Raw genomic sequence first — 24,250 nt, forward strand, 5'->3', positions numbered from 1 at the left:
TAATGAAAAACAACTTCCGGTTTAGAGTTTCGAAACAAAATCTAACACGAGCTAAACGTTACAAAAACTGCATTGATGTAATGTTATCTTTTTCATTAGATTTCACTTGTATATCTTCTTAAAATATATTTAAACGCTTTAAAAACTAAAATATGTGTCCTGGATAATTTCCTCATAAGAGGATGTCACTATTATATTTTTTATTGATTACACTATGAAGGATATTTATCAGGCGCTTCCGAACTGGTATTACAAATGGTATTACAACATAGGACATTTAGGGTTTTTTGTCCCCTAAAGTCGGGTTTTTATTTTTACATTCCTATTCAAGCATGTAGTATTAGTCTTTGGTCAATGCATTTTATTATTTGTAATTAAATCTCCTCAGCAATATTTTTTCCCTCAACGTTCAACGAAAAAAAGCAAAAATAAATAATAAAAGACAATCTAGAATAAAGACAATGAAACACAACATAAAATAAAATCAATCAAAACTAAAACAAAACAACAAAAACAGTGAAACTGAAGCTTTTTACAGGTAAAATTGTAAATAAATATATAAATAAATAACAACAAAATTTATAAAAGGAAGAAAAAAAGAAAGTCATACAAAAGAAAATTACACAAATTATAGAAAACCATGTCAGTTCCAGAGATTAGTGAACTATTTTACTCTAATTACAACTATTTGGGATTTAAGAAGGTAAGTATACAAAAAATAATTGAATAAATTAAACTGAACATATATTTCACATTTCTCATTGTATTTATGACTGTAAAATTATATATAGAAACGAATTGTAAGCTGCATTGTACAAGCCCTTTGCTCGATATCTATTTTGTTTTTGCTTTAAACTGAGAAAAAGAAAAGAAAAAGAACACGTGCTTTTATTATAGAAATAGCTTGAGTCAATTTCCGGTCTGTTGCTTTGTTACCGTGGCGCGCTTAACGTAGAATCGTTATCTCAGTGTGGCGTCATCTTAACGTTAAAGGACCCCGCCCACGGCCGTGCTGGTCACGCCCACACGCGGCGTGTTAAGAGACATGTGTTAGGAGATAAAGTATCAGAGTTTAATCAGAGCTGGAAACAAGAAGAGAAACGTTAATTTAAACAGAAAAAGTGAAACACACAATGTGCTCTATTGTGTATTATTGTAAAGGCAATAATTGTGAGACACCTGATCACCTGACACTGCAGCTGATCCAACCTGATCCCCACTCTTACGCCCCTCTGCATTTAATTATGAGTTATTCATAATTAACATTTCACATGTTCATTGACCTGCTGTGTATTTTATGCTGCACTTTCTGGTGCAAAAGTGGCCAAAGGCTTACTATGCTGATCATAAACAGCCTGTTACGACTGCTTTGCTCTGTCAGACCATGTGTTTTGATGGGTTTTTTTTTTAAAGCGTCTACAAACATTTGCCTAACAACCTCCCGGTAATCAAACTAATTAAATAAGGGTTTAAAATGCCATAGAAGTGTGTTTTAAACAGCATCAGGCCTTACTAAAGAGCTCAAAGAAAACTATTTCCTTGAATGTTTGAATGGCCCACATTCCTTTTAAATAATACCAGTTTCTCCAGTTTGCATCATGTTTCCTTCTTCCTTAAAAAACATTTTTACAAGAAGAGGAAGTTAAATTAAGCAGAAACACAAAGAAAGAACCAAAAGCTGCCAGATGGGGAAGTTCTCACAGACGCAACCTGTCGCCATTTGTGTTCTTTCGCTTCAAAGTCTTTATAAGCAAGTGTTGGATTAGCTCAGCCTCTAGTGGTCATAAGTGGAACTGCAGCGCTGCAATTTCCTTCTGTTTTGTGAGGAGCAGCCAATCAAAAGAAAGTTGGTGCAAAAACATCAGTCCTAAGGTTGACATAAGATAAATAGGGCCATGGACATGCCCTCCAACATGAACTCAAACGCTTTGCAATATAGCATCAGGTCCAGGTCCAGAGAAGGTCCACTGCCAGTTCAGGTAGAGGGGGAGGAGGGGGAGGTGGTCAACAAGTACAAGTACCTCGGGCTGTGGGTGGACAACAAACTGGACTGGTCATGCAACACAGAGCACCTGTATAAAAAAGCCCAAAGCCGACTGTACTTCCTCAGGAGGCTGAGGTCTTTTAACATCTGCAGGAAGCTCCTGAGGATGTTTTACCAGTCAGTGGTTGCTGGAGTACTTTTCTATGCTGTGGTGTGCTGGGGGAGCAGCACAGCAAAGAAGGACTCATCCAGGCTGGAGAAACTGATCAGGAAGGCTGGCTCTGTGGTCGGCATGAAGCTGGACACTCTGGTGACAGTCGTAGAGAAAAGGACACTAAAAAAACTGCTGGACATTATGAACAATGCTGGGCATCCTCTGCACACGGCCATTAACAACCAGAAGAGTCTGTTCAGTGACAGGTTGCTTCTCCCAAAGACAAGAACTAACAGACTTAAAAACTCCTTTGTCCCACACGCCATCAGACTGTTTAACTCCTCTCTGGAGGGGAGAGGGAGGGGAAACAGGAGGACAAAGGAGGGGGGAACAACTAAGCTGTAGTGCCTCTTCACTTCACTGTGCAATTACCTTTTGTGCAATACTTTTGTTAAGTCAATGGTGCAATAGACCTCAATACTTGAAATGTGCAATTCACTTGTATTTTTATTTTTATTCCTATTTATTCATCCCCTTCGTATATTTTATTTATATATGTCTCTGTATTTATATGTGTGTGTGTATATATAATATTCTGTAACTCTGTAACTTCTGTCGGTGCTGTGCTTTTGGAAACCGAATTTCCCAGAGGAACCCACCCAAGGGATTAATAAAGTTTTATCTTATCTTATCACTGTGATCTTTAGACTGATCCGCCCAAAAACCAAGCTAATCTGATGAAATGCCTATGAGGATTTTGTCAAAGTATCCGGCCTGGAAGGAGCAAAAACGGCATCTTAAAGTGTTGCTTTGTTGCAACTTTGTAGGGGCGGTGTTGGAGCTGATTTTACAAATAGCATGTGGAGCAGCAACAAAAGGCACAGATTTTTGCAAGATGATGAGCATGTCATGGGGCCAGACGTTGTGTGAACTTAGTAAAAATAGTTAATATAAAATATCTTTCATTAGAATGTCCTGTAGTGTTTGTTAGGTTAAATAATTAAGGTTTTGTTACGGTTAAAAGGAGAAAAAAAAAAGGGACACAAGCCAGAAGCAGCCACTTCTGAATCACATTTTTATTTAAGTTCAGTTGATCGAGTAAGAGTTTATTTATTTCAGATGAAGAGGCAGAACAGAAACACAATAAGACCCCCTGAGGCCAACACGTACAGTATGTCACACTTCTAAACCACCAATGACGAACAGTTTTGAGAAAATGTTCCCAGGACCACGCGCAGGAGAAGCAATGCTGAGGCTGTGAATTTCTCCTGAGTCCAGACTTCAGGAGGACGGACTCACCGATGAGTCTCAGAAATAAAGTGGATTTGTTTTATTCTTTGATTCATATTTTTCAGCTTTCTGTTCAGGAGCACCTGAAATATTCTTAAGGCTGACTTATTTTAGTAAATGTTGTGGCTGCAGGTTCAATGTTTAAAGCCAAATTTCCTGAAGAAAAACAAAGAATTTAAGGTGGACTGAGCTAATATTTTGCAACATTCAGAAGCAGATACTTACAGGAAACAACTGTTTATTTCTGGTTTAATAATCAGACACTGAATATGATCAGATGCACTTTTGAAGTCACAGGAGGAAGCTGTGAAGGTTAGAGGCGAAGCACAGCTGGCGTCCGACTTTGTTTCTGAGGAGTTGCATGATGAAGTTTTAAACTCTTCAGATTTCAGAAATGAAAGCTACACGGGCAAACTATGGATTCTGTTTCATTTAATGTGTGCTGCCACATGCGGGTGTACTGACTGCATGTGTGTGTGTGTGTGTGTGTGTGTGTGTGTGTTTTGGCGTGTGAGTGCTCAGGGTCGGCAGCGCTGGATGAATCGCGGGTACAGGCAGACGTCTCTGATGTGGTGTCTGTTCAGCAGCCAGGTGAGGAAACGCTCCAGACCCAGACCATAACCGCCGTGAGGACATGTGCCATACTTCCTCTGAAACACACACAGAGGCAGAGAAGCCTGTTGAAACACACAGCTACCAACAACTACACACATGCAGTGATGCAATAAAGCCAAACGTTAGGGCTCATTCCAGGTGGGCCTTAAAATCTTGACTTCCTGTTTGGTGTTCCTCGGAGACAAAAAGTTTGGAAGCCACTGCATCAGCCGTAAGAGAACCACTGTTATCTAATGATAAAGCTGAACAAGGATTTGGTCACCAAGTCCTGAACTGTCTTTCTTCTGGCTAACGTCGACTAGCGCATGTTTGATAACCTTATTCAAGCTAACGTTACAAACTAACTGCCACGTGAGTCGTTTAACTGCACAAAGTAAAGATGTAGTGAGGTGCACAAAACATGTATCAAACATCTGAGGTCAAGTCAGTGTTCATTTACCTGGTCTGTGTACCAGTAGTATGGAGTCGGGTCGATTCCCTCCCTCTTGTATCCCTCCAGCAGCTCTTCAGCGTCCCAGATACGCATCGACCCTCCCACAATCTCACCAACGTTTGGCATCAACACGTCGACCTGCAGCACAGACAAACATACGATACTCGAGGGATCCAGATAACTCACGTTTTTTGTTTTTTGGTAAATCAGAGACAGACCACTGTGTGTTATACTTGTATAACTATGCATGTGACAAATAAAGAACTTTGAACCTTTACTGTGTTTAATGAATATATCTGATCATATCTTAATAAGGCCGCTGGGTGTTTGACATGCCGCTGTATCATAACTGCCGTTCTGCTGTCCTGCCTGTATTTTTAAGATAAAACATTGTTTTTAGTCACAGATGACCTGCTTCAGTGAAGCTCTACACCTCATCTCTCACACCACAGGTCACTCACACTCTCCTGCCGAGCCTTTAACTCACTCATCACCAACTTGCTTATACTTTAAGTCTTTACCTTTTTACCTACTTAATGCTCAGGTTGAAGTGAAGAGCTCATGCTCCTCTTCACACAGAAACTGTACTTTTAGTGAAGGACATGACCTCCCCGCTCTCTAACCAGGCTTCAGGCACACTGCAGCTGGATCTGTGAGGTTCATACCGACTCGGTGAGGCGTTTGTCCTCGGTGCAGCGCTGCATGTAGAAAGATTTGATCTCGGCTGGGAAACGACAGAGCAGGATGGTCTCGTTGATGGTGTCGGTCATCAGCCTCTCTGGAGCCTCGGGGATGTCCTGACAGAGGGAGAAATATCAACACAACAGGCAAGTCAAAGAAAGAGAGAGAATCAAAGAAAGACTTCATGAATATTCAAAATAAAAAACTCTTCAGGTAGGAGAAAACCGTATTTATAACTTGTAAATGATTGCAGAACATCTGAAAAGACCAAAGTTTGATTTGACAGCTGAGCTTTTTAACAAGTTGTACAATAGTGCCCTCTACAGGCGTCTCTGAAAACTGCAGCTCTCTGCTACTGACAGGATCTTTGAAGATCACTTTCCTGTTTGTCTGTCACAAGTGTAGGCTGGCTTAGACGTTCAGAGGAACTGGTGTGAATAATACTTTAAGGAATGAAGATGTGGGTGTTTTTGGAAAATTTTTAACATTTTAATCGAGGGGACTGTTTTAAAACTTAATAAAACATTGATGAATGTTTAATGGATTGTATGCACTCATGAATTTGAATTGTTTGGAATATGTTTAATTAATTTTTTTTTGATATGAGACATTTTGGGGACTTTATAAGATGAGCTGAGCTGCTGAATGATGTGCTGTGTTCAGCCGTCACCTCTCCGAACTCGTAGTAGGTGCCGTCGTCCTTCTTGACGTCATGCTCTCTGAGCCACTCGATGGCTTCGCTGTAGTTCATCCTCTTGAACGGCCTCTTTGGGGGTTTGAAGTTCTGGAAAAGCCATAGTCACCAAACAAAATATCAACTTTACTACCACACGTAAATGTTATGAGGTGAAATGCTCCAGAATAGTTAGAAAAATGAGGCAGGAGCACAAAGCTGTCGCTCGTCACGTACAGGGTTGATGTCGTAGAGCAGCTCTGCGGCGGGAGATTTGAGCACTCGGTCCACCACGTCACACACCAGGTCCTCAAGTCTGTTCAGCAGGTCCTCGAATGTAATGAAGGGACACTCCGCCTCGATGTGAGTGTATCTGACCATGGAGGACAATAATAAAAACACTGTAAGTAAATGATAGATCTTTGCAGAAAGGCTTTTAAGCTGTAACGTCATCCTTAACATGGCGACTCACTCAGAAAGATGTCTGCGGGTGCGAGACTGCTCGGCCCGATACGACTGGGCGATACAAAAGGTGTCGCCCAGGGCAGGTATGCAGGTCTCCAGGTAGAGCTGAGAGGACTGCGTCAGGTACGCCTGCTCGCCAAAGTAGTTGAGGTTAAAGAGCGTGGAGCCGCCCTCCACCTGAGTCTGCACCAGAGTCGGAGGAGTGATCTACACCGGAAAAATAAATTAACAACGATTATTGTAGAGCAAAGCGATCCTCAGTCTGATGCCGAGCTGTCTGCTCCTTTTCACACTCAACCCTCAAACTTACTGCTGCTGCATATTTTTCAGAATAAAGGAGAAACGGGCCAATCACAAAGCAAGATAAAATAAAACAACCATAACGGTTTGTAGTTATTACCGACTTTATTTCTGAGCGAGCAGCTGTCGAGTGAGACTTCTCTGTACTATTAAACTGCACTTTTATGACTAAAATATCTGTAATCAAATAAACAAACTGAAGAAGCGATTTGAATGCATTTGGATTTGATAAGAAGATGTAGTACCAGGCTCTTATCTGATAGGGGCTAAATCCTTCAATAGGTCCCAGATAAGACAATCAGCTAAAAACTACAAACTTAGGCCACAGACAGATATTTGCAGGTGGAATATGTGACCAGCTAAACTCAAGCAGCTGCTTTAAGAAGACTGGAAAAAAGCTATTTAGTTTGCATCTGGCCAGCAGCATCGACTTGACGTGACTAAGGAGCTTTTTCACTTCAGTTCAGGTGGATCTGATTCCTAATCTGCAATACTGCTCTCAACATGTGACAGAGGCACAGAGTGTCACTGACTAAAAGTGAGGTCATCAGGTTTGGGGGTTTCTTTCCTTATAAAAGGTGAAGAAACAAACAAACAAACAAAAAATCAACCCCACCACATTTTGGCATCCACAATAAATCTGTGCTTCACCTCGTAGTATCCACGGCTGAAGAAGTGGTCCCTGAAGCACTGTGTGACTGTGGATCGGACTCGGAGGATCTTGGAGACGTTCTCTCCTCTGATCAGCATGTGTCGGTTGTTCAGCTGGACGTCCACGTCCGACTCCTCGTTCAGTAGGTTGTCGGCCCCGCCCGCCGGAGCTAAGCCAACCAGCTCCCAGTAGTCGCCGTGCAGCTCGTGGCCTCCGGGCGCCTGAGAAAAGAAGACGAGGAGAACTCACTGAACATCTCCGTCCCGCATCTGCAGAGCACCTGTAACGCCTGAGGAGGCTCATCAGTGGAAACAGACGGTTTACTAGATTGTTCAGGTTGTTCCTCAGTCATGGTTCAGACTTTAGCAGAAGACAAAGTTTTCTGTTCTGTTCAACTATTAGTTTAACACAACATATTTACTGTACACTGATAAAAATAACAGAAACTCAAATCTCATTACTGAAATACACTTTCAGTCATGCGGTGATTTCTTGTTAGGATGATTCCAGGAAGAACTGTGGGGCATGTAAACATGTTGCTCTGGGTGACCTAGTTTCCTGTGAACATGCACAGGCAGAGCAGGTTTCTGCAGCAGGTGAGTTTACCTGCTTTCCCTCAGGAACTGCAGTGACGGTCCCATAAATAGCCACCGTGCTCTCTGTGGACAAAACCAAGCCGTTGTAGCACTGGCACTAAAGAGAAGAACAACAGAGAGTCGCACTCAGAATCAACTTCAGAATTTAAACAGCTTCTTTTTAAAGCACCAACTTCAAATGAATCACTCCCACCGATTTTGTTAAATCTTTGATTCTGTGCTTAGGCCTGGTGGTAGAGAATAAAAAGAAATGTCTTGAACTACATTCACGGCCAAATGTTTTAGGAGCGGCAGTTAAACGTTTATCCAAAACACCAAAGTTTTTTTTGGATCCAAAGTTAACTTTTTAATCCCATGGAGCTCTTTGCAGCTTGTGAATATGTTTCTGATCACTCTGCACAACAACACAGAAACACTGTGAATAAAGACAGAAGCAGCAAAGATTGTGAAAAACCACACCGGTGCCAAACTTTTGGCCGTGACAGGACATGAACATTTAATTTTTAACCATAACATGTAGCTCACAGTGTAGAAAGGTTAAAAATGGGGGTTTATGAAGCTTTACCAGCTGATCGGAGAGGACACACTGGAGGAAACCGGTGCCATCTCTCAGCACAAGGAACATCAGGTTCTTCCCTGGAGGAGATAAAAAAAAAAGCAAAAAAACACATATACACATATGTTGACTCAAAGTAACATTTTAATTTCTATCCTCTTAAAAAAAACTTCAGTTGGCTCAATCTTAAAAACTGAATCTTACTTATTTCTCTCTTTTCACAGTCAGTAAAGAATCTTAAACAAACAAATGAATCTTTCCATTTCAAGTTTGTCATTTTGACATTATTCTTAAATGCAAAATAATTCAGAAACATCCTCGTTTAAACCTTTAATGCAGCTGTCCATATTATAAATGAATAAGAAGCCACAAATCAGTTTTGCATTCTCTGACTTTGGAATCTTAAATTGAAATGAGAATGAGTAAATACTGAATGGATTGACTGTTTGATTATTATATTGATGTGTTCCTCACCCTGCCTCCTGAGGCGGTGAACCCATCCAAACACTTTGACCCTCTGGCCTCTCTTCTCTTGGAGGCGATGGATTTTAACCTGAAATAAAGACAACAATCATCTTTAAATCATCACCAGGAAGAAGAAGAATCAGTGAAATGATTCAGACTTTCGAGTCATATTTATATTTTTATTGATTGTTCAGCTAGTTTGGGGTTTAAAACAAACCTCTGTGTTTCAGCTGCTCAGTTCAGACATTCAAACAGCAGCAAACCAGCCAAAGCTTATTGCTCCACACAAACCATTCCGACTGGTTCAGGAATGTCGTCTGTGAACTGTTTTCTATCTACACAAAGCCAGTTAATTGCAGCTTAATCTATTTGGTTTGTTTTTAAACTGTATGTGACTTTTATTCAGAAACGCTGCATCAGCTGCAAAATATTAGAAATGAATGTAAAGAACCAAAAAGTGAAACTTTAAGGAACAGGTTAAGAGGGCTGTTCTTATTTTTTCTCATATATATTCTTTTACAACAATTAATTCTCATAAAACGGTTCCCAATAAGGAGGTTTATAAATTTGCAAGCAACCAAAAGCTCAGGCTTTATATTTCAAATTAAATGTAAACATAAATCAAGCATAATGCAGTCATTCAGTCATTTCAGATAGAAACGAAACAAGCTGTTTACTTTGAACTGTGAATCATGCAAAGTTACTCTGAGTCTAACACTAAAAATATGGAGCAGGAAATGAGGCTGCATTCAGGGCTGCTGTTCTTTGGACTGTTTGTGCTAACTTCTGTGTTCAAGTTCAATCAGACTTAAAACCAAACTTTATAACAGGAGCCAAAATAAAGGTAAAATAAGAAAGACTGACTGCTTCAGCCTCAGGCAGGCTGGAATCGTTCTTAATGACGATCTTCTTGGCTTCCTCCAGGTTCTTCTCTCTCCTCTCGTTGTCCTCGGCCTTTACGACAAACACAGCGGAGCCACAATAAAGAGAAAAGCACAAAACGGATGAATCTGTAGAATGTTTTGTGACCCACTGATTGCAGGAAACATCTCGAGGTTAGACACAAACCTCCTTCTTTTCTTTGGCATCGTTCTTTATCTGCTCGCGGTTAAAAGCCTTCTTTGCGTTCTTCATCTGTGTCTTAGAGATCACCGCCCAGCGCTGAGGGAGACGAGGAGGAAAATAAACTGAATCAGTCATTAATAACAGTTAGTAAAAACAGGTGCTGCAGCTGGTACTGGAATAAAACTTGCAAAGTTGGGTTCAAAATGGTAAAGATTGGATTTCTATCCATGTTAAAGTGATCATCTATAAATATAACCAACCTCTCCCTCCTTCTGGGACTCTACAAAGATGGTGGGGAACGGCTCCTTTCCAGCAAACAACAGAGCCTGTGAAGATCCAAAGACACAATGAGGTGCTGACAGACATCCCACAATCCATGCAGCCTGAAGCATTTTTACCCGCGCACATCTGAAGTAAACAAACAAGTTACCTTGAGAGGAGTTTTGAAGGGTTTCTGCTCCGTGCCATCTCCGTCTTGGTCGCTGCCACATTTATCTGACACATACAGCTCACCTGAGAAACACCAGCACAGTCGGCTCAGTATTTTCTCAATATGTGCAATCTCTTAAGTTTCTGGCGCTCAGATTTTACCTGCGTTCAAGGCAGGGCTTACTCGTCACTCAAGAGAATTAAAATGCTGTGAGAAAAACACATTTAAAATACTTCCACACATCGGTACTAACAAGGACAAGAAGGAGACGTCACATTTCTCCCACATTAGCGCCCTCTTATATGAGAATGGAATTTAAACTTCTGCCCCTCATATATAAAGTCTTGCAAAATCAGGCCCCACCATATCTCAGACCTCAAAGTACCAAATTATCCTAGTAGAGAACATTGTTCTCAGACTCAGAGTTTCCAAAAGAGGAATCAGAGACAGAGCCTTCAGCAACCGGCTCCTACACAGGAGATTTTCCTGATAGCTAAAGAATGTCAGACAAAGACGCAGACACCCTCTGTACTTTTAAGTTTAGGCTTCAAACTTTACTTGTTCAAGCTTATGGGATCAGGTCATCTTGCACCACCCCTCATTTATTCTGGTTCCTTTTAAAAGTGAGTACTTCGTGTGACCCCCTTGGGGTTCCCTCTTTAATATTGTAATATAAAGCTAATGAGGTGACTGGCGCTATATAAATAAAACTGTATTCGAATTTAGTCCTGGTGAAGAATTTGGAGATGCAGTACTTTTCACACTTACTACATACTTGAAATGTGCAATCCACTTGTATTTTTATTTTTATTTTATTCCTATTTATTCTATTTATCCCCTTTGTATATTTTTATCTATATATGTCTTTGTATTTATATATGTGTGTGTATATATATATATATATATATATATATATATGTATATAATATTCTGTAACTCTATAACTTCTGTCGGTGCTGTGCTTATTTGGAACCGAATTTCCCAGAGGAACCCACCCGAGGGATTAATAAAGTTTTATCTTATCTTATCTTATCTTACATACCACTGAGCAATGTGATCCACAAGATTGCATCATGTGTTAAAATCTCTGACATGTAAAATAGTCAGCTATCCGGGTAACAACAGGCAATGGTAAAGACTAAGACTGTCACGCTTTTTATCGTTACACGAACTTTACATGTAATGTGTAAAAATCTGCTGTATATTTACACCACATATGTGTGAATTCTATCATAGTGACACCCTAAATAGAAACCGAAAGTACCTTCAGTTTTCTGCTTGATTAAAACAGACTGAAATACAGTCACGGGTTAGATATTGGTTTGATCAATTAAATAAAAGACGGTGAAATATTCAAATCCAGGTCTGCCCCAGCCTCCTTTTGCTTCTCCACTGCAAACTGACAGCTGCCGTGGCTAAATGTTAGCATATCCTTGCTAATGTTTTCGTTTGTATAATGACTTTCATTGGTTCTGCAGCGGTAAGAAGGGCCGATCGATGTGTGATCATGCCACATATTAGCTCATATCATTCCAGAGACCTGACAGAATCAGAAATCGGCGTTACACAGCAGGCTAACTGCTAACATCTCTGCAACTGATGCAATATTAAAGGCACACATGTCTGTGGGAGCTAGCTAACCAGCTAGCTCACTCTCCTTCCTTACCTACTGAGATCTGTTCCACATCTTTCGTTATCTCCGTCGCCATTTCGGCTCTGTTACTGCAGCAGCAGCCCGCTAAAACTCGCTAGTTTTATATTTAAAGAATACGGAATTTAACCTCCAAAGCCGACGACCGGTATTCCCTGCTAACCGGTTACATGCAACTTTGCATCAGCCCTGCTAGAGCCTGCTCTCACACTGAAGGGAAGGGGGAGGAGACTCAAGCGTGTTTTCATTTCCCAGGCGCTGATTGGCGAGAGTGGAGACGTCAAGCAAATCCAATTGGTGGAATGCCGCGTCAGTCAACTCATGTGCCATAACAATGCGACCAATCAGCAACGGGGACTGAAAATCAAAGAAGACTCTTGTGGTTGATAATAGTTTTTCTTATTTTGCTTCTTACTCTATGAATATTTTAATTGTTTGCTATGATCATTGGGGGCAAAGATGCTTCCGCATTTGATGCTATAATTTTTTAAAATTATTTAATGCTACCATGTGCCCATGGTTCCACATTCATAAATGTAATTTTATGAACAGAAAGCCAGATTTTCTTGTTTTTAATGAGGGAAATAAAATATATAACTGTCAAGGATTTCTTCCTGCTTCCTGCATTTTTCCTTTTCAGTTTCACAAAATGTGCTGTAACAAGACATATATGTTTTAAATGAGCATGTCATGGCCCTGATAGTTAGTTTTTTTGTTTGTTTGTTTTTACTGCGTATTTCACACTGCGTATTTCACGTCACACTGCTCTCCAGGTAAAGGCGGAGTAGTTTTGCGCTAGGCCCCGCCTGCTGGCGGAGTCGTTCTAGCCTCTGGTGGTATTTTTCTCATAAACTCTTCAGCTATTTTGGTCCTTATTGAACTGATAAGGAGGAAAATTTAAGAATGTACTTAAGACTAAGATGAAAAATATTTTAAAATTCATTTAATAGTCAATTCAGTGGGATGTTTGATTTAATGATAAAATAAAGTTAAAAGTACAATTTTTAAAGGCTATGATACTGACTGACTGATTATAAATAATATTACATGTTAGGTTTTTCTTTTGTCATTTGATGCTTAAAAAACAATGATTTTAAAATCATGCATCACTTTCCTTTAAACCTCTCACTGTCCTTACAGTAAATACACATTCAAACACAGAAGGAGGAATATATGTTACTCATGATTATATTACCTTCATGTAAAACAAGAAAAAACAATATATGGAGACACTTGCAGACATGCTGTAGAAAAGTCAATTTTTAATTTACTTTGATTTACTTTGATTCTATAACTTAAGGGTGTTTTTGCATGCATCCTTTAGTCCAGTGTGGTATGAAACTGGTTTCACATAAAAACCTACAAATTATACATAAACTTGACAAAATACTTTTTTTTTTTACACACAAAAAATTTTGTTGTGCAATTTCTTTAGTTTGTTCATTACTTTGTAGGTGAAGTAAAGGGGAGCCTGTCTGTTTAGTCCAGAAGAGCAAATAATTGTACCACAACCCCAACCTGTCTGAGTTTGCTAAACTTTCTTAGCCTTTTGAGTCATCAAGGATTTAGCAGAAGTTTTAAGATTATATATGCCAAATCCAGGACAGACTGTCCAACTGAATCTGTTCTGGACTCTGTGGAGGAGAGTCATGGTTTCAGTGGCTTCACAGATGTTATGAAGGACAGAATACCTGCACTGTGATCAGGTACACTCCAATTCTGGAAGACTGAGAATGGAGGTCTGATGGTGTTGTGTATGAATTCATAACCACCACAGAAGCTCTCCAACGCCCACAACCTGTCATTGTTTCCAAAAACAGTCTCTCTTCCTGATCTGCTTATATCTTTGTGAGCTAATGCTATGACAACATTCCCATTCCACTCCACCTCCAAGTAACAATGTCCTGCGAGATTTCACCTGAGGCCAGTCAGTGAATCTGTCTGGGTGATCTTGATACCTTTCACCTTAAGTAGAACTATTTTCTACTTTTAAGCTCTGGACACATTCAATACGCTGGTGTGTTGTGTTTAGATTGAATGTGTTCTGACATTTATAATTTAAGAATTCATCTCTGGTCATGGGCTCTGTCTGTGACAGTAAAACATCCCATTCAGTTCCTCTCAGAGAGGTTTTGGTCCATTCCTCACCGGGGATGTCCTGTAGTTTGTCTCTGGTCTCTGACACAGCTGCCGTCACATCCTTGGTGTACCTCTCCCAGGATGAATATTGATGCTGGCTGAGTCTGGAGCTTCACTGAGACTTGACAGCAAGGTGTAGTTGTGTAGAAACTGGGTGGGGTCCTCTGTGTGAGAGAGCTGCTCCAGCTCAGTGTTTCTCCTCCTCAGCTCACAGATTTCCTGATGCAAGTTTCCCCTTAAATTCATTAACTTGACTCACTTCAGACTTCTGGCAAGCTCTGATCTGCTGCTTGACCTCTGTGAAGATCTCCTCACTGTCTCTCACAGCTTTATCAGCAGACTGATTGATGGTCTCCACCTCCTGCTCAAGCACCTTCAGGTGTTTCTCGCTGTCCTGGACTCTCTGCTGGATTTTATCTTGACTCTCTTTGAGCTCTCTCTGCTTTTCACTCATTGCTGCACCAGTCAGTACTTTGTCGTGTCCTTTACATTCATCCATTGTGCAAAAAAATTCAGATACATGTTCAATCGGTACAGCAGAAGAGCTTCATCACTTCATTGTGGTGAGGGTAAAAGATCTGCCGAAGCTTCTGGGAGGGGTTCACCAGCTTGTGTTTCCCAAAAGCGGGGGATTCATAGTGAGGCTCACAGTAAGAGACCAGACACTGCAGACAGGACTTGACACCTTTTAGTTTTATCTTAGTGCAGAAATCACAGGTCCAGCATAACAGAGATCAGCTTTAGCAGCTTGGAGTCCAGTCTTCTTTGTTTCTTTAACCAAATTTGCTATCACGGTGTTTATTACCATCGTTAAGGTCTGTCTGCACTAAGGACACCTGTGGGTTTCCTTCTGATCATCTTCATCCCAGTACCTTTTAATACAGTTCATACAGTAGCTGTGTCCACAGGGAATAGTCACTGAATCCTTGAGGCGATCCAAACAGATCGAACAGCAGAGTTTGTCTCTGTCCAGCTGATTTTCTTGTTTGCGCCATTTCCAGGACAGTAAATGCAACTTAACCCGTTGTCACCTCACTTATATATGCTGTGCTCTCCGTGTCTCTATGTTGCTCTAGTGTGCCTGCAGCTTCTCTATCTCTCTCTCAGGACTGCACATTTGGACATTTGTGCCCTTGAGAATCTTATATGAGTAAGCAAATCTTATAATTGTACACTTGTGTGCAATATAATTAGGGAAAAGATATTTTGCTGGAAATTTTTATCTGCTGCAGGATGGTTTTCCCACAACAGGCTCACAGATGTTCCCATAGCCTTAAAGTAACCTTAAAACTCAGACGGGCAATGACAATTTATTTGCATTTGTAGACTGTAAACTTTCCGCTAATGGGCTCACTAGATTTGAAAATCGTTGCAATATTTGAAAAATTATAATTTTTATATCATTTTATTTACCCGCATAATATCCTACAAAACTTTTCATACAGCTTTTGCCCAGACTCTTTCTTCCTACTTGCTCATTACAGTTTTTCTCAAATGCTAAAACACATGTCACAAACGTTACCACCAGTTCCCCAATGTCCAAACACAACACCCTTCTCTAAAGCTACATAAACACAACCACACCTTCCCACTGCAAAACTCAAACTCCCACACCAAGAGAGCAGCTCGAAGCTGTCAAAACTGTAAACACTATACACAGCATTACACACTACAGCAAAACAATTGAAAACACAATGCTCAATTTGTGAGAAGGTTCTTTGGTTCATAACTGCCAATGCATATTTTTATAAACTGTACAGTAACGGATCGTCATAGAACCCTGCAGAGGATTAGGCATTTAGATTTGTGAGTTTCACATGAAGACTATAAATCTATAAAAACATCCTGCATGTACGTACACTACTGTAACACAACTCAATGCAAAAACAGAATCTATCGCACACAACAGTACTCTCGGAAACATGATCAGGGTGTGAAGTCTTTTTTATTGTCTACACGGTCTTTTTACAGTATTACACAGAGTCGCTGTGCGGCATCATGTCGCCGAGCTGCATTGGGCCACATCACCTCATCCACATCACAGGCTATATTGTCCCTTGCTAGGCACCGCGGGAAAAACGCCCTGGAATGGCGAATCCATCCCTGGAAGGCCTCCACTGGGATGTCAGCACAGGCCAGCTCCATTGCCCGTACGAGGTTCTCTCTTGTGTATGGCTGTCTGTCATACACCTTCCATCTCCATGATGAGAAGAACTCCTCTATAGGGTTCAGGAAAGGGGAGTAGGGTGGCAGACAGACGTTTAAAAAGTGGTCACTGTTGGTGGTGAACCACTCTCTGATTTGGTGTGTTTTGTGGAAGCGGACGTTGTCCCAAATGATCACATACATGTGATGTGCTAGCCTAGGATGGTGTTGTTGACGGTCCAGGAGGATGTCTTTTAGCTCCTCTAGGAAGGTGAGGAGACGGGTGTTGTAAGACCCAAGGACAGCATGCCGGTGGACAAGCCCCTCCGTACCCATAGCTGCACAAAGAGTAACCCCCCCCCCGTTGGCCAGGAACCTCAGTGACGGCTCTTTGGCCAATGATGTTACGGCCTCTTCGCCTTCGTTTCTGGAGGTTGAAGCCAGCCTCATCCAGGAAGAGGTACTCATGGGGTCTGGCCATCGCGTCCAACTGCATTATCCTCTGAACATGGAAAAGCGTACAGGTGTTCAGAACGGTCAATCAGGTAGCACAGTATTGTCCAGAAGTAATGTAGGCCACTAAGCAACACAGTATGTCCACTAACTGTACTGTGGACATGGATGTATACGTACTTGCACATACTCGTAACGTTGTTCTATGTGTCGCGCAGAGTTGCGCTCAAAGGGAACCCTGTAGACCTGTTTCATCCTCATCTGTTGGCGCCGGAGAACTCGGTCTATTGTGGACACGCTGACAGCATCAATGTTCTCAAAGTTTACATTATCTGCAATGACTTTGTCTCTGATCTCTCGGAGTCTAATGCAGTTGTTCTCACAGACCATATCTGCAATGAGGGTTTCTTGTGCCGCTGTGAATATGGCAACCCTCCCACCTCTATGTGGCATCCTTTCAGCTCTAAAGAAAGAAACATGTGTTGTCAATTGACTGATTTATATGTAAAACTACATGTAAAGTAACAGACCACTTTCACAGGCCTGTAAAACTGTAGTGTGACAAAGAAAGCAATAGCGTACTATACCTGTTGTGTTGTCTAAATGCCTTGATAATGGTGGCCACGGTGAACCTACTCAGGTTTGGATGTACTCTTCGTCCCGCTTCAGCCATTGTCATGCCATGGCCAATGACATGATCAATTACTGTTGCTCGCATATCATCTGTTATGATGGTGCGAGGTTGTCTTCTTCTCCCACCTGGACCTTCTCCTCTCTCTTGTTGGCCTCCTTCTCTTCCTCCTCTACTCCGAACTCCTCTTCTTCGGCCTTCACCTCTTCCTCCTCTGATCTCAACCCCTCTTCCTCTTTGGCCTGCAGCTCTTCTCCTTCCGCACGCTCGAATGCCTTCATCCATTGTGATTGTTTGGCATCTTCACCAAACTATGCTTTTATAGGTGGGGTCACATCATTAGCAACAGGTGTCTTCAATTTTGAGTCGTTGTGTGTAGTGACTGACGCCAGGTGTGTTCCCTGTGTTCAAAGATTGGTGACTGTGGCAAGCATTTTGCATCACATGGGCTTTCATTTGAGAATATGAGCAGAGTTGTTTTGCAACATGTGTTTTAGCAAGGAAAAATGTGTTTAGATTTATGAGTACAGAGGGTTGTGTTTTGTGAATTGTGTCTTCATGTGACATGTGTTTATGGTACTGGAATATGGTGGCTACATTTAGTAAATGTGTTTAGACTACTGGTCATTTGGGTTACAGGATTGGCTTTTGTGTTTTAACATTTGAGAAAAACTGTAACACAAATCAGACCAATAGCTCAATTGTTCTCTTTTAAACTAAGGAAGGTTAGCCTCTAGTAAAGCACTTTAAATTAATTTCAGTTTGATTTTCTGGTAAAAGTGTAACAAAGGCATTATTGCACTACCACTCGTCTTAAATAGTGAGCAGCTAATCACAGGATTACAAACAGGTGAATACATCAATCCAGGTGTGCAGAGATGAAGGGTGGGAAGCAGAGGAATGATGCTCACTCACATCTGAAACACAAGGTGTGGTTATCTCACACACACCATGGATCATGATACTTTAATTGTTACTTGGCAAAACAAAAGCTACTGTATGTGTGAAAGATGACGATTCTTGTGTATACATTGTACACCTGCATATCCAAATAAACATGTTGAAGGATTCAGTGGGGGGCAGCATGGTGGTTAGCACTGTTGCCTCACAGCAAGAAGGTCCTGAGTTCAGTTCCACCATCAGTGCAGGGTCTTTCTGTGAGGACTTTGCATGTTCTCCCAGTGTTTGCTTGGGTCCTTTCCAGGTGTCCATGCCTTTCTCCCACAGTCCAAAGCAGGGTGGGGTTAGGTTAATTGGTAACTCTAAATTGCCCATTGTTAGCCCTGTGACTGGTGACCTGTCCAGGGTATACTGTGCCTCCAGCTGGGATAGGCTCCAGCCCCACAATCCAGACAAGGATAAGTGGAAGAGAATGGATGGAAGTATTCAGTGGGTTCAATCCAGTTTTTTGCTGCTCTGTTTTGCCCCTTTTGTCACACAGGTGTAGCAGAAAGCAGAGGTAGGCTATTTACACAATGTCTGAACACTGCTATACACTGAACATATGTGCACACAGCACTGAATTGGATAAGCAGAGGGAAATGGATGGATAGATTGACAGACAAGTTCATGTGTGCAGTATTTAGGATTATTTTATGCAACAGTGCCACCTGCTGTTCAAACTAATGAAGTGGCAAAAGAAAGTAAATATTATTCCATCATTTCTAATGATTCTCCAGTCATCTTTGTGTTTAATCCTGATCTAACTAGAAGTATAGATTCACTATGGAAATAACTCCAGGATGTGAATATATCCCTACGTTCTGGGGTCAACATCTGGCAAGCTGCTAGATGCAGGTGCAAATAAAAGGAAACTAATATGTATTAAACAGCCATCTTGTGTTCCCTGATTTATTCCAATAACATTTAAGACTGTTGTTTCATCTGGTAATCATTCAGGCTTCAGCTGGTGCATCTTTTTGAGGTACACACTTCTTGTAAGACACAGGTGACAAAAACATAAAAAACAACATTCAGGGGATCACCTTCCACTATTTTCACATGGTTAGAAGTCTGTATTGCAGCCTTTATCAAAGCCCAAGAAGAGGTTGCAACAAAAACAACATTTATTTGCCAAGATATAATTAAATTAAAAGAGCACATGTTTAAAAGCAAGTCAGCAGTGTTATGTATGTATGGATGAGTGGCAGTGTATGAGCAGTAGCTGAATAGTAGTCTGGGAGCCCGAGTAAGGACTGCAGCAAAGAGGTAGCTCATAAGAACACCAAGCTCGTGCAGCTAATTAGCATCCAATTAGCTCCTGTGAGACAAAGTATAACACAGAACAAAACAAGACCGACATATAATGGCCTTGGGAGTCTCCAGTCCTTTTTACTTATCTCTGTTTTCCACAAAAGCCTGCAGAGCTTTTACATTTGTAGTGAGTTACAGATTAGGCACTGAAAAGACATTTTAACTTACGGAGTGAAAAAAAAAAAAAAAAGGCCACTGAAGTTGGATGCACTGGCTGATGTGGTGTGCACATTTAAACATGGGATGCAGGTTTAATATGACAATGCTGATTTACTGGATTTACAGACATATTAATGGATGAATAATAAATATTTTTTTCTATATATTCAAATAAGAACAAAAAATTATAATTCAGGGCCAAACCAAATCACAGTGCAATCATGCTAGTGAAAGGATTCAATAAATTAGCACAGTATTAACTTACATCACTATGCAGCTACCATCTTAGCATTTCCATTTCTTTAAATGTAACAATAAAGGGGTCTGGTGTAAAAACCATACAGGAACAGGAAATGCCTGTTCACATTGCATGGTAATCAGTCTTTGTTTTCCGTCAGGTTAAAGAGGTAAACGGCCTACCAGGCCAAAGTGGTGGCTCTCGCGTTGTGTGACCAACAAAGTGACAGGATTGTGTATACTGGTGTAGTAAAGTTGGGAAAGGGTTTACAAGTTTAGATCTTCAGTGTCTTCTTGTTAATCTGAATGGATTTTAACAGTTGTATTATCAGAGTATAAACCAAATCCAGGACAGAGTGGTCGACTGAATCTGGTCTTGACTTTGTGGAGGAGAGTCATGTTTTGAGATGTTTCAGAGACGCTGTAGAAGGACAGAATACCTGCATCATAATCCAGGTAAATTCCAATTCTGGATGACCAGGGACCCGAGACTGGAGTTCTGATGTCGTTATGTCTGAATTCATAACCACCACAGAAACACTGTAACACCCATGACTTGTCATTGTTTCCAAAAGCACTCTCTCTTCCTGATCTGCTTATATCTTTGCGAGCTACTGCTATAAAAATGTCCTCCCTTCCATTCCACTGCACCTCCCAGTAACAACGTCCTTTCAGACTTTCTCTACACAAAACTTGAAACCAGTCAGTGAATCTGTCTGGGTGAGCACGAAACAGAAAGCTCTGATTAAGAGGGTAAAATTCTGCTATTACACCCGCAATTCTGATGTAGTTGTGTGCAGTTTTACTGTCAAAAGTGATTTGACATTTATATTTTAAGAATTCATCTCTGCTCGTGGGCTCTGTCTGTAACAGTAAAACATTCCCTCCAGTTCCTCTCAGAGATGCTACAGTCCATCCTTCACTGCGAATGCCTTGAAGTTTCCCTGTGACTGCTGTCTCACTCCCAGGATGAATATTGATGCTGGCTGAGTCTGGAGCTTCACTGAGACGTGACAGCAAGGTGTAGTTGTGTAGAAACTGGGTGGGGTCCTCTGTGTGAGAGAGCTGCTCCAGCTCAGCTTTTCTCCTCCTCAGCTCAGAGATCTCCTGCTGCAGGACCTTCAAGCTTTTCTCTTTCTCTTTAATTTTCCTCTCGATGTTCTGCTGTCTCTCTTTGAGCTCTCTCTGCTTCTCGCTCATTTCTGCTGCAGTTGAAACTGTGTCGTGGCCTTTATGTTCATCCATGGAGCACAGATAACAGATACACTGCTGATCAGTGCGGCAGAAGATCTTCATCACCTCATTGTGGCGAGGGCACATGATCTCCTGGAGCTTCTGGGAGGGGTCCACCAGCTTGTGTTTCTTTAATGCTGCTACTTCATAGTGAGGCTGGAGGTGCTGCTCACACTAAGAGACCAGACACTGCAGACAGGACTTGACAGCTTTCAGCTTTGTCTCAGTGCAGAAATCACAGCTCACATCTTCATGTTCAGCATGACAGAGATCAGCTTTAGCAGCTTGGAGTCCAGTCTTCTTTGTTTCCTCCACTAAATCTGCTATCACGGTGTTTCTCACCAGAGCAGGCCTTGGTGTGAAGGTCTGTCTGCACTGAGGACAGCTGTGGGTTTCCTTCCGATCCTCTTCATCCCAGTAGATTTTAACACAGTTCATACAGTAGCTGTGTCCACAGGGAATAGTCACCGGATCCTTCAGGAGATCCAAGCAGATCGAACAGCAGAGTTTGTCTCGGTTCACCTGGTTTTCTCGCTGCGCCATTTCCGGGATGATAATGTCAATAAATCGCCTTAACTCACCCAAACAGTCCGCCTAATTTTAAAGACAGCAGCTCGACGTCTGTAAAGATAACTTTTTTGGCTTCACATGTACTAAGCAGTTCTTTTGTTTTTGGGTTTTTTTTGTTTTTGTTTTTGTTTTTTTACTAAGCAGTTCAAAGTCTTCCAGCTGAATAAAAACACGGGAATATTCTTCTTCCTTTTAAAATTTGTATTGGCGGTTGGCAAACAACTGAATGGTGTATTACCGCCAACTGGTATGGAGTCTGAACTGGAACGTCGCTCAAAAACAACAAAACGAAAAACCTTCAAATCCTTCCAAACAATTTTCCCTCTTTTAAAAACTGAAACAAGTCCTGATAACTTTTACTTCCATATTCCTTTTGCAATAAATTGATGAGACTCAGTTTCATTTTTAAATTATTGAGGTTTTGGATCAATTGTCTTCTCTCCACCTGATACTTCTGGCAGTGCAATATAACATGTTCTATAGTTTCCTCTTCTCCACAGTTGTCACATTTCACTGTATTATGTTTCCCTATCATGAATAGTGTAGTGTTCAAACCAGTATGTCCAAATCTTATTCTCGATATGACCACCTCCACTCTCCTAATCCTTTCTGTGGTTCTCATTTCTCCTACACTCCTTTGAATTTTATACAACCACTGTCCCCTCCTTTCTTCCTCCCACTGTTTTTGCCATCTTTTCCTCATTTCTTTCCTTATGATACTCTTTACCTCTGCCTGACCAAAATTAATAGCCAGGTCAACTACCCCCAACATAGCAGACAGGTCTGGCCTGGATCTGGTGTCAAGCCGGCACTGCTGGCTGACTTCTGGCACGGTAAGTGGTATGTCATCCAGATAGGGGCCAGGCCTGTTTATGTGATGGCATGCCACATCTGGCCCAATTGTGGTTTGGTTTATTTGGCCCAGGCACATAGAAAACAGGTCTGGCCCGGATCCGGCATCATGCTGGCACTTCTGACTGACCGGTGCCATGGCAGGGTATATGTCAACCAGATGTAGGCGAGGTCTGGCAATGATGGCACTATTTATGTTCCTATGTTCCTATTTTAGTTAGAAGACCCAAATGCCATGTTGCAATACTATACTGCTATGGTAGCCAACATTTCAAATGCAGGTTTGACAGGTTTGTGAGTGTACACTTTATCCAAAACCTCATGAGGGTTTACTTATGTTTACCACTGAGTGTCTGTAGCTCAGGAGGTAGAGCAGGTCACCTACTGATCAGAAGGTTAGTGGTTAGTTAGTGGTTCAATCCCTGGCTCCCTGCAGTTAGGAAACACTCAGTTTGGAGCAGGCATGTGAAACGTTGCACGTTTAGTAATCTGGAAGAGTAGAAAAGTGCTCTATAAGAATCAGTCCATTCAATGTCTGAACACAGTTCTGTCATGTTACTTTTGCACAGTTATGTTCTGGAACATGTTGTTATTACATGGCTTGATGAAGGTACACATTAGGCTGACATATGGGGCCAGAGCTAAAACTGTTCTGGGAAAGCACAGGGCCAGCAGTGTGTCTGCAACTGGCCCGTGGCTGCACACAATGTGCTTACACATGGTCCACATACCGCCAAGAATGACGGCTGTTTGTTGGCCCAGATCTGGTTTGCCATATGTAATCCACACATGGGCCAGCACAGGACCACCAGTGTGTCTGCAACTGGCCTTGTGCTGGCCCATGTTTGGGCCGTACCAATTTTGCTATGTGGGCCCATGTTTTGTGGCTTCCTTTGCAACTCTATCTGCCATTTCATTCACCCTTACTCCATAGTGCGCCGGAATCCATAAAAACACAACTGTACGTCCCATCATGTGTATTCTGAAAAGTGTTTGCTGAACCTCTGCTATAACATCTGCTGTACCTTCTGAGTGACTACACTGTAAACTGACCAATGACGAGCTTGAGTCTGAACAAATGACTGCTTTTAATGGCCTCATGTCTTTTACCCACTGAACAGCTAATAGTATTGCGAGCATTTCTCCAGTGTATACTGACAGTCCATCATTGATCCTTTTCCCTATTTCAACCATAAACTCCGGGACCACAACTGATACACCAGTTTGACTGACTGAATTCTTTGATGCGTCTGTATATATTTGAACATAACTATAATACTGGTCTATGTGAGTTTAAAATAACTTGTCCAATAATGTGAAATTTACTGTGGCTTCAGAAAGTATCCATGGAGGTATTGCTGGTAATGGCACTCTTTGACTGATTGTGGAAAAAACACAGAAGATGGCTATGATGTGAAGGACATGTCCTTGGAAGACCTGGAGAAGATCCAGAAAAAAAGGCTAAAGATAGGTCAAATCAGTCTATTGTAAGAAATAAATATGACATGTTTTTGTTCTTTCTTAGTTGATAGGAAGTCACTGAAACATATCAAAATATACTAAGCAAT

General features: G+C 41.4%; 1 protein-coding gene and 1 pseudogene across 1 annotated transcript; both read right to left on the bottom strand.

Moving 5' to 3' along the window:
- Positions 1 to 3,196: 3,196 nt before the first annotated feature.
- nars1 (asparaginyl-tRNA synthetase 1) lies at positions 3,197 to 12,231 on the bottom strand. Its single transcript, XM_084934621.1, has 15 exons — positions 12,026 to 12,231; positions 10,360 to 10,442; positions 10,190 to 10,255; positions 9,933 to 10,025; positions 9,729 to 9,818; positions 8,874 to 8,952; positions 8,409 to 8,479; positions 7,854 to 7,940; positions 7,247 to 7,468; positions 6,303 to 6,502; positions 6,068 to 6,203; positions 5,828 to 5,941; positions 5,142 to 5,273; positions 4,483 to 4,614; positions 3,197 to 4,078 (listed from the first exon to the last, which is right to left on the bottom strand). The coding sequence occupies exons 1-15, from the start codon at positions 12,066 to 12,068 to the stop codon at positions 3,947 to 3,949; spliced, it is 1,680 nt and encodes a 559-aa protein (XP_084790747.1). The 5' UTR covers positions 12,069 to 12,231; the 3' UTR covers positions 3,197 to 3,946.
- Positions 12,232 to 14,203: 1,972 nt separating this feature from the next.
- Positions 14,204 to 21,803, bottom strand: LOC146383403 (tripartite motif-containing protein 16-like; annotated as a pseudogene).
- Between the last annotated feature and the right edge of the window lie 2,447 nt (positions 21,804 to 24,250).

The sequence above is a fragment of the Perissodus microlepis genome, chromosome 7 (assembly GCF_051167445.1).
Source record: "Perissodus microlepis isolate ML-2025 ecotype Zambia chromosome 7, ASM5116744v1, whole genome shotgun sequence".
Taxonomy (NCBI): Eukaryota; Metazoa; Chordata; class Actinopteri; order Cichliformes; family Cichlidae; genus Perissodus; species Perissodus microlepis.

Excerpts from the sequence above, each read along its gene's own strand:
- nars1 (XM_084934621.1), bottom strand. The coding sequence starts at position 12,068 with ATGGCGACGGAGATAACGAAAGATGTGGAACAGATCTCAGTAG. Across the intron at positions 10,026-10,189 it reads AGTCCCAGAAGGAGGGAGAG|CGCTGGGCGGTGATCTCTAA; the intron begins GTTGGTTATATT and ends CGTCTCCCTCAG. Across the intron at positions 4,615-5,141 it reads ACAAACGCCTCACCGAGTCG|GTCGACGTGTTGATGCCAAA; the intron begins GTATGAACCTCA and ends TCTGTGCTGCAG.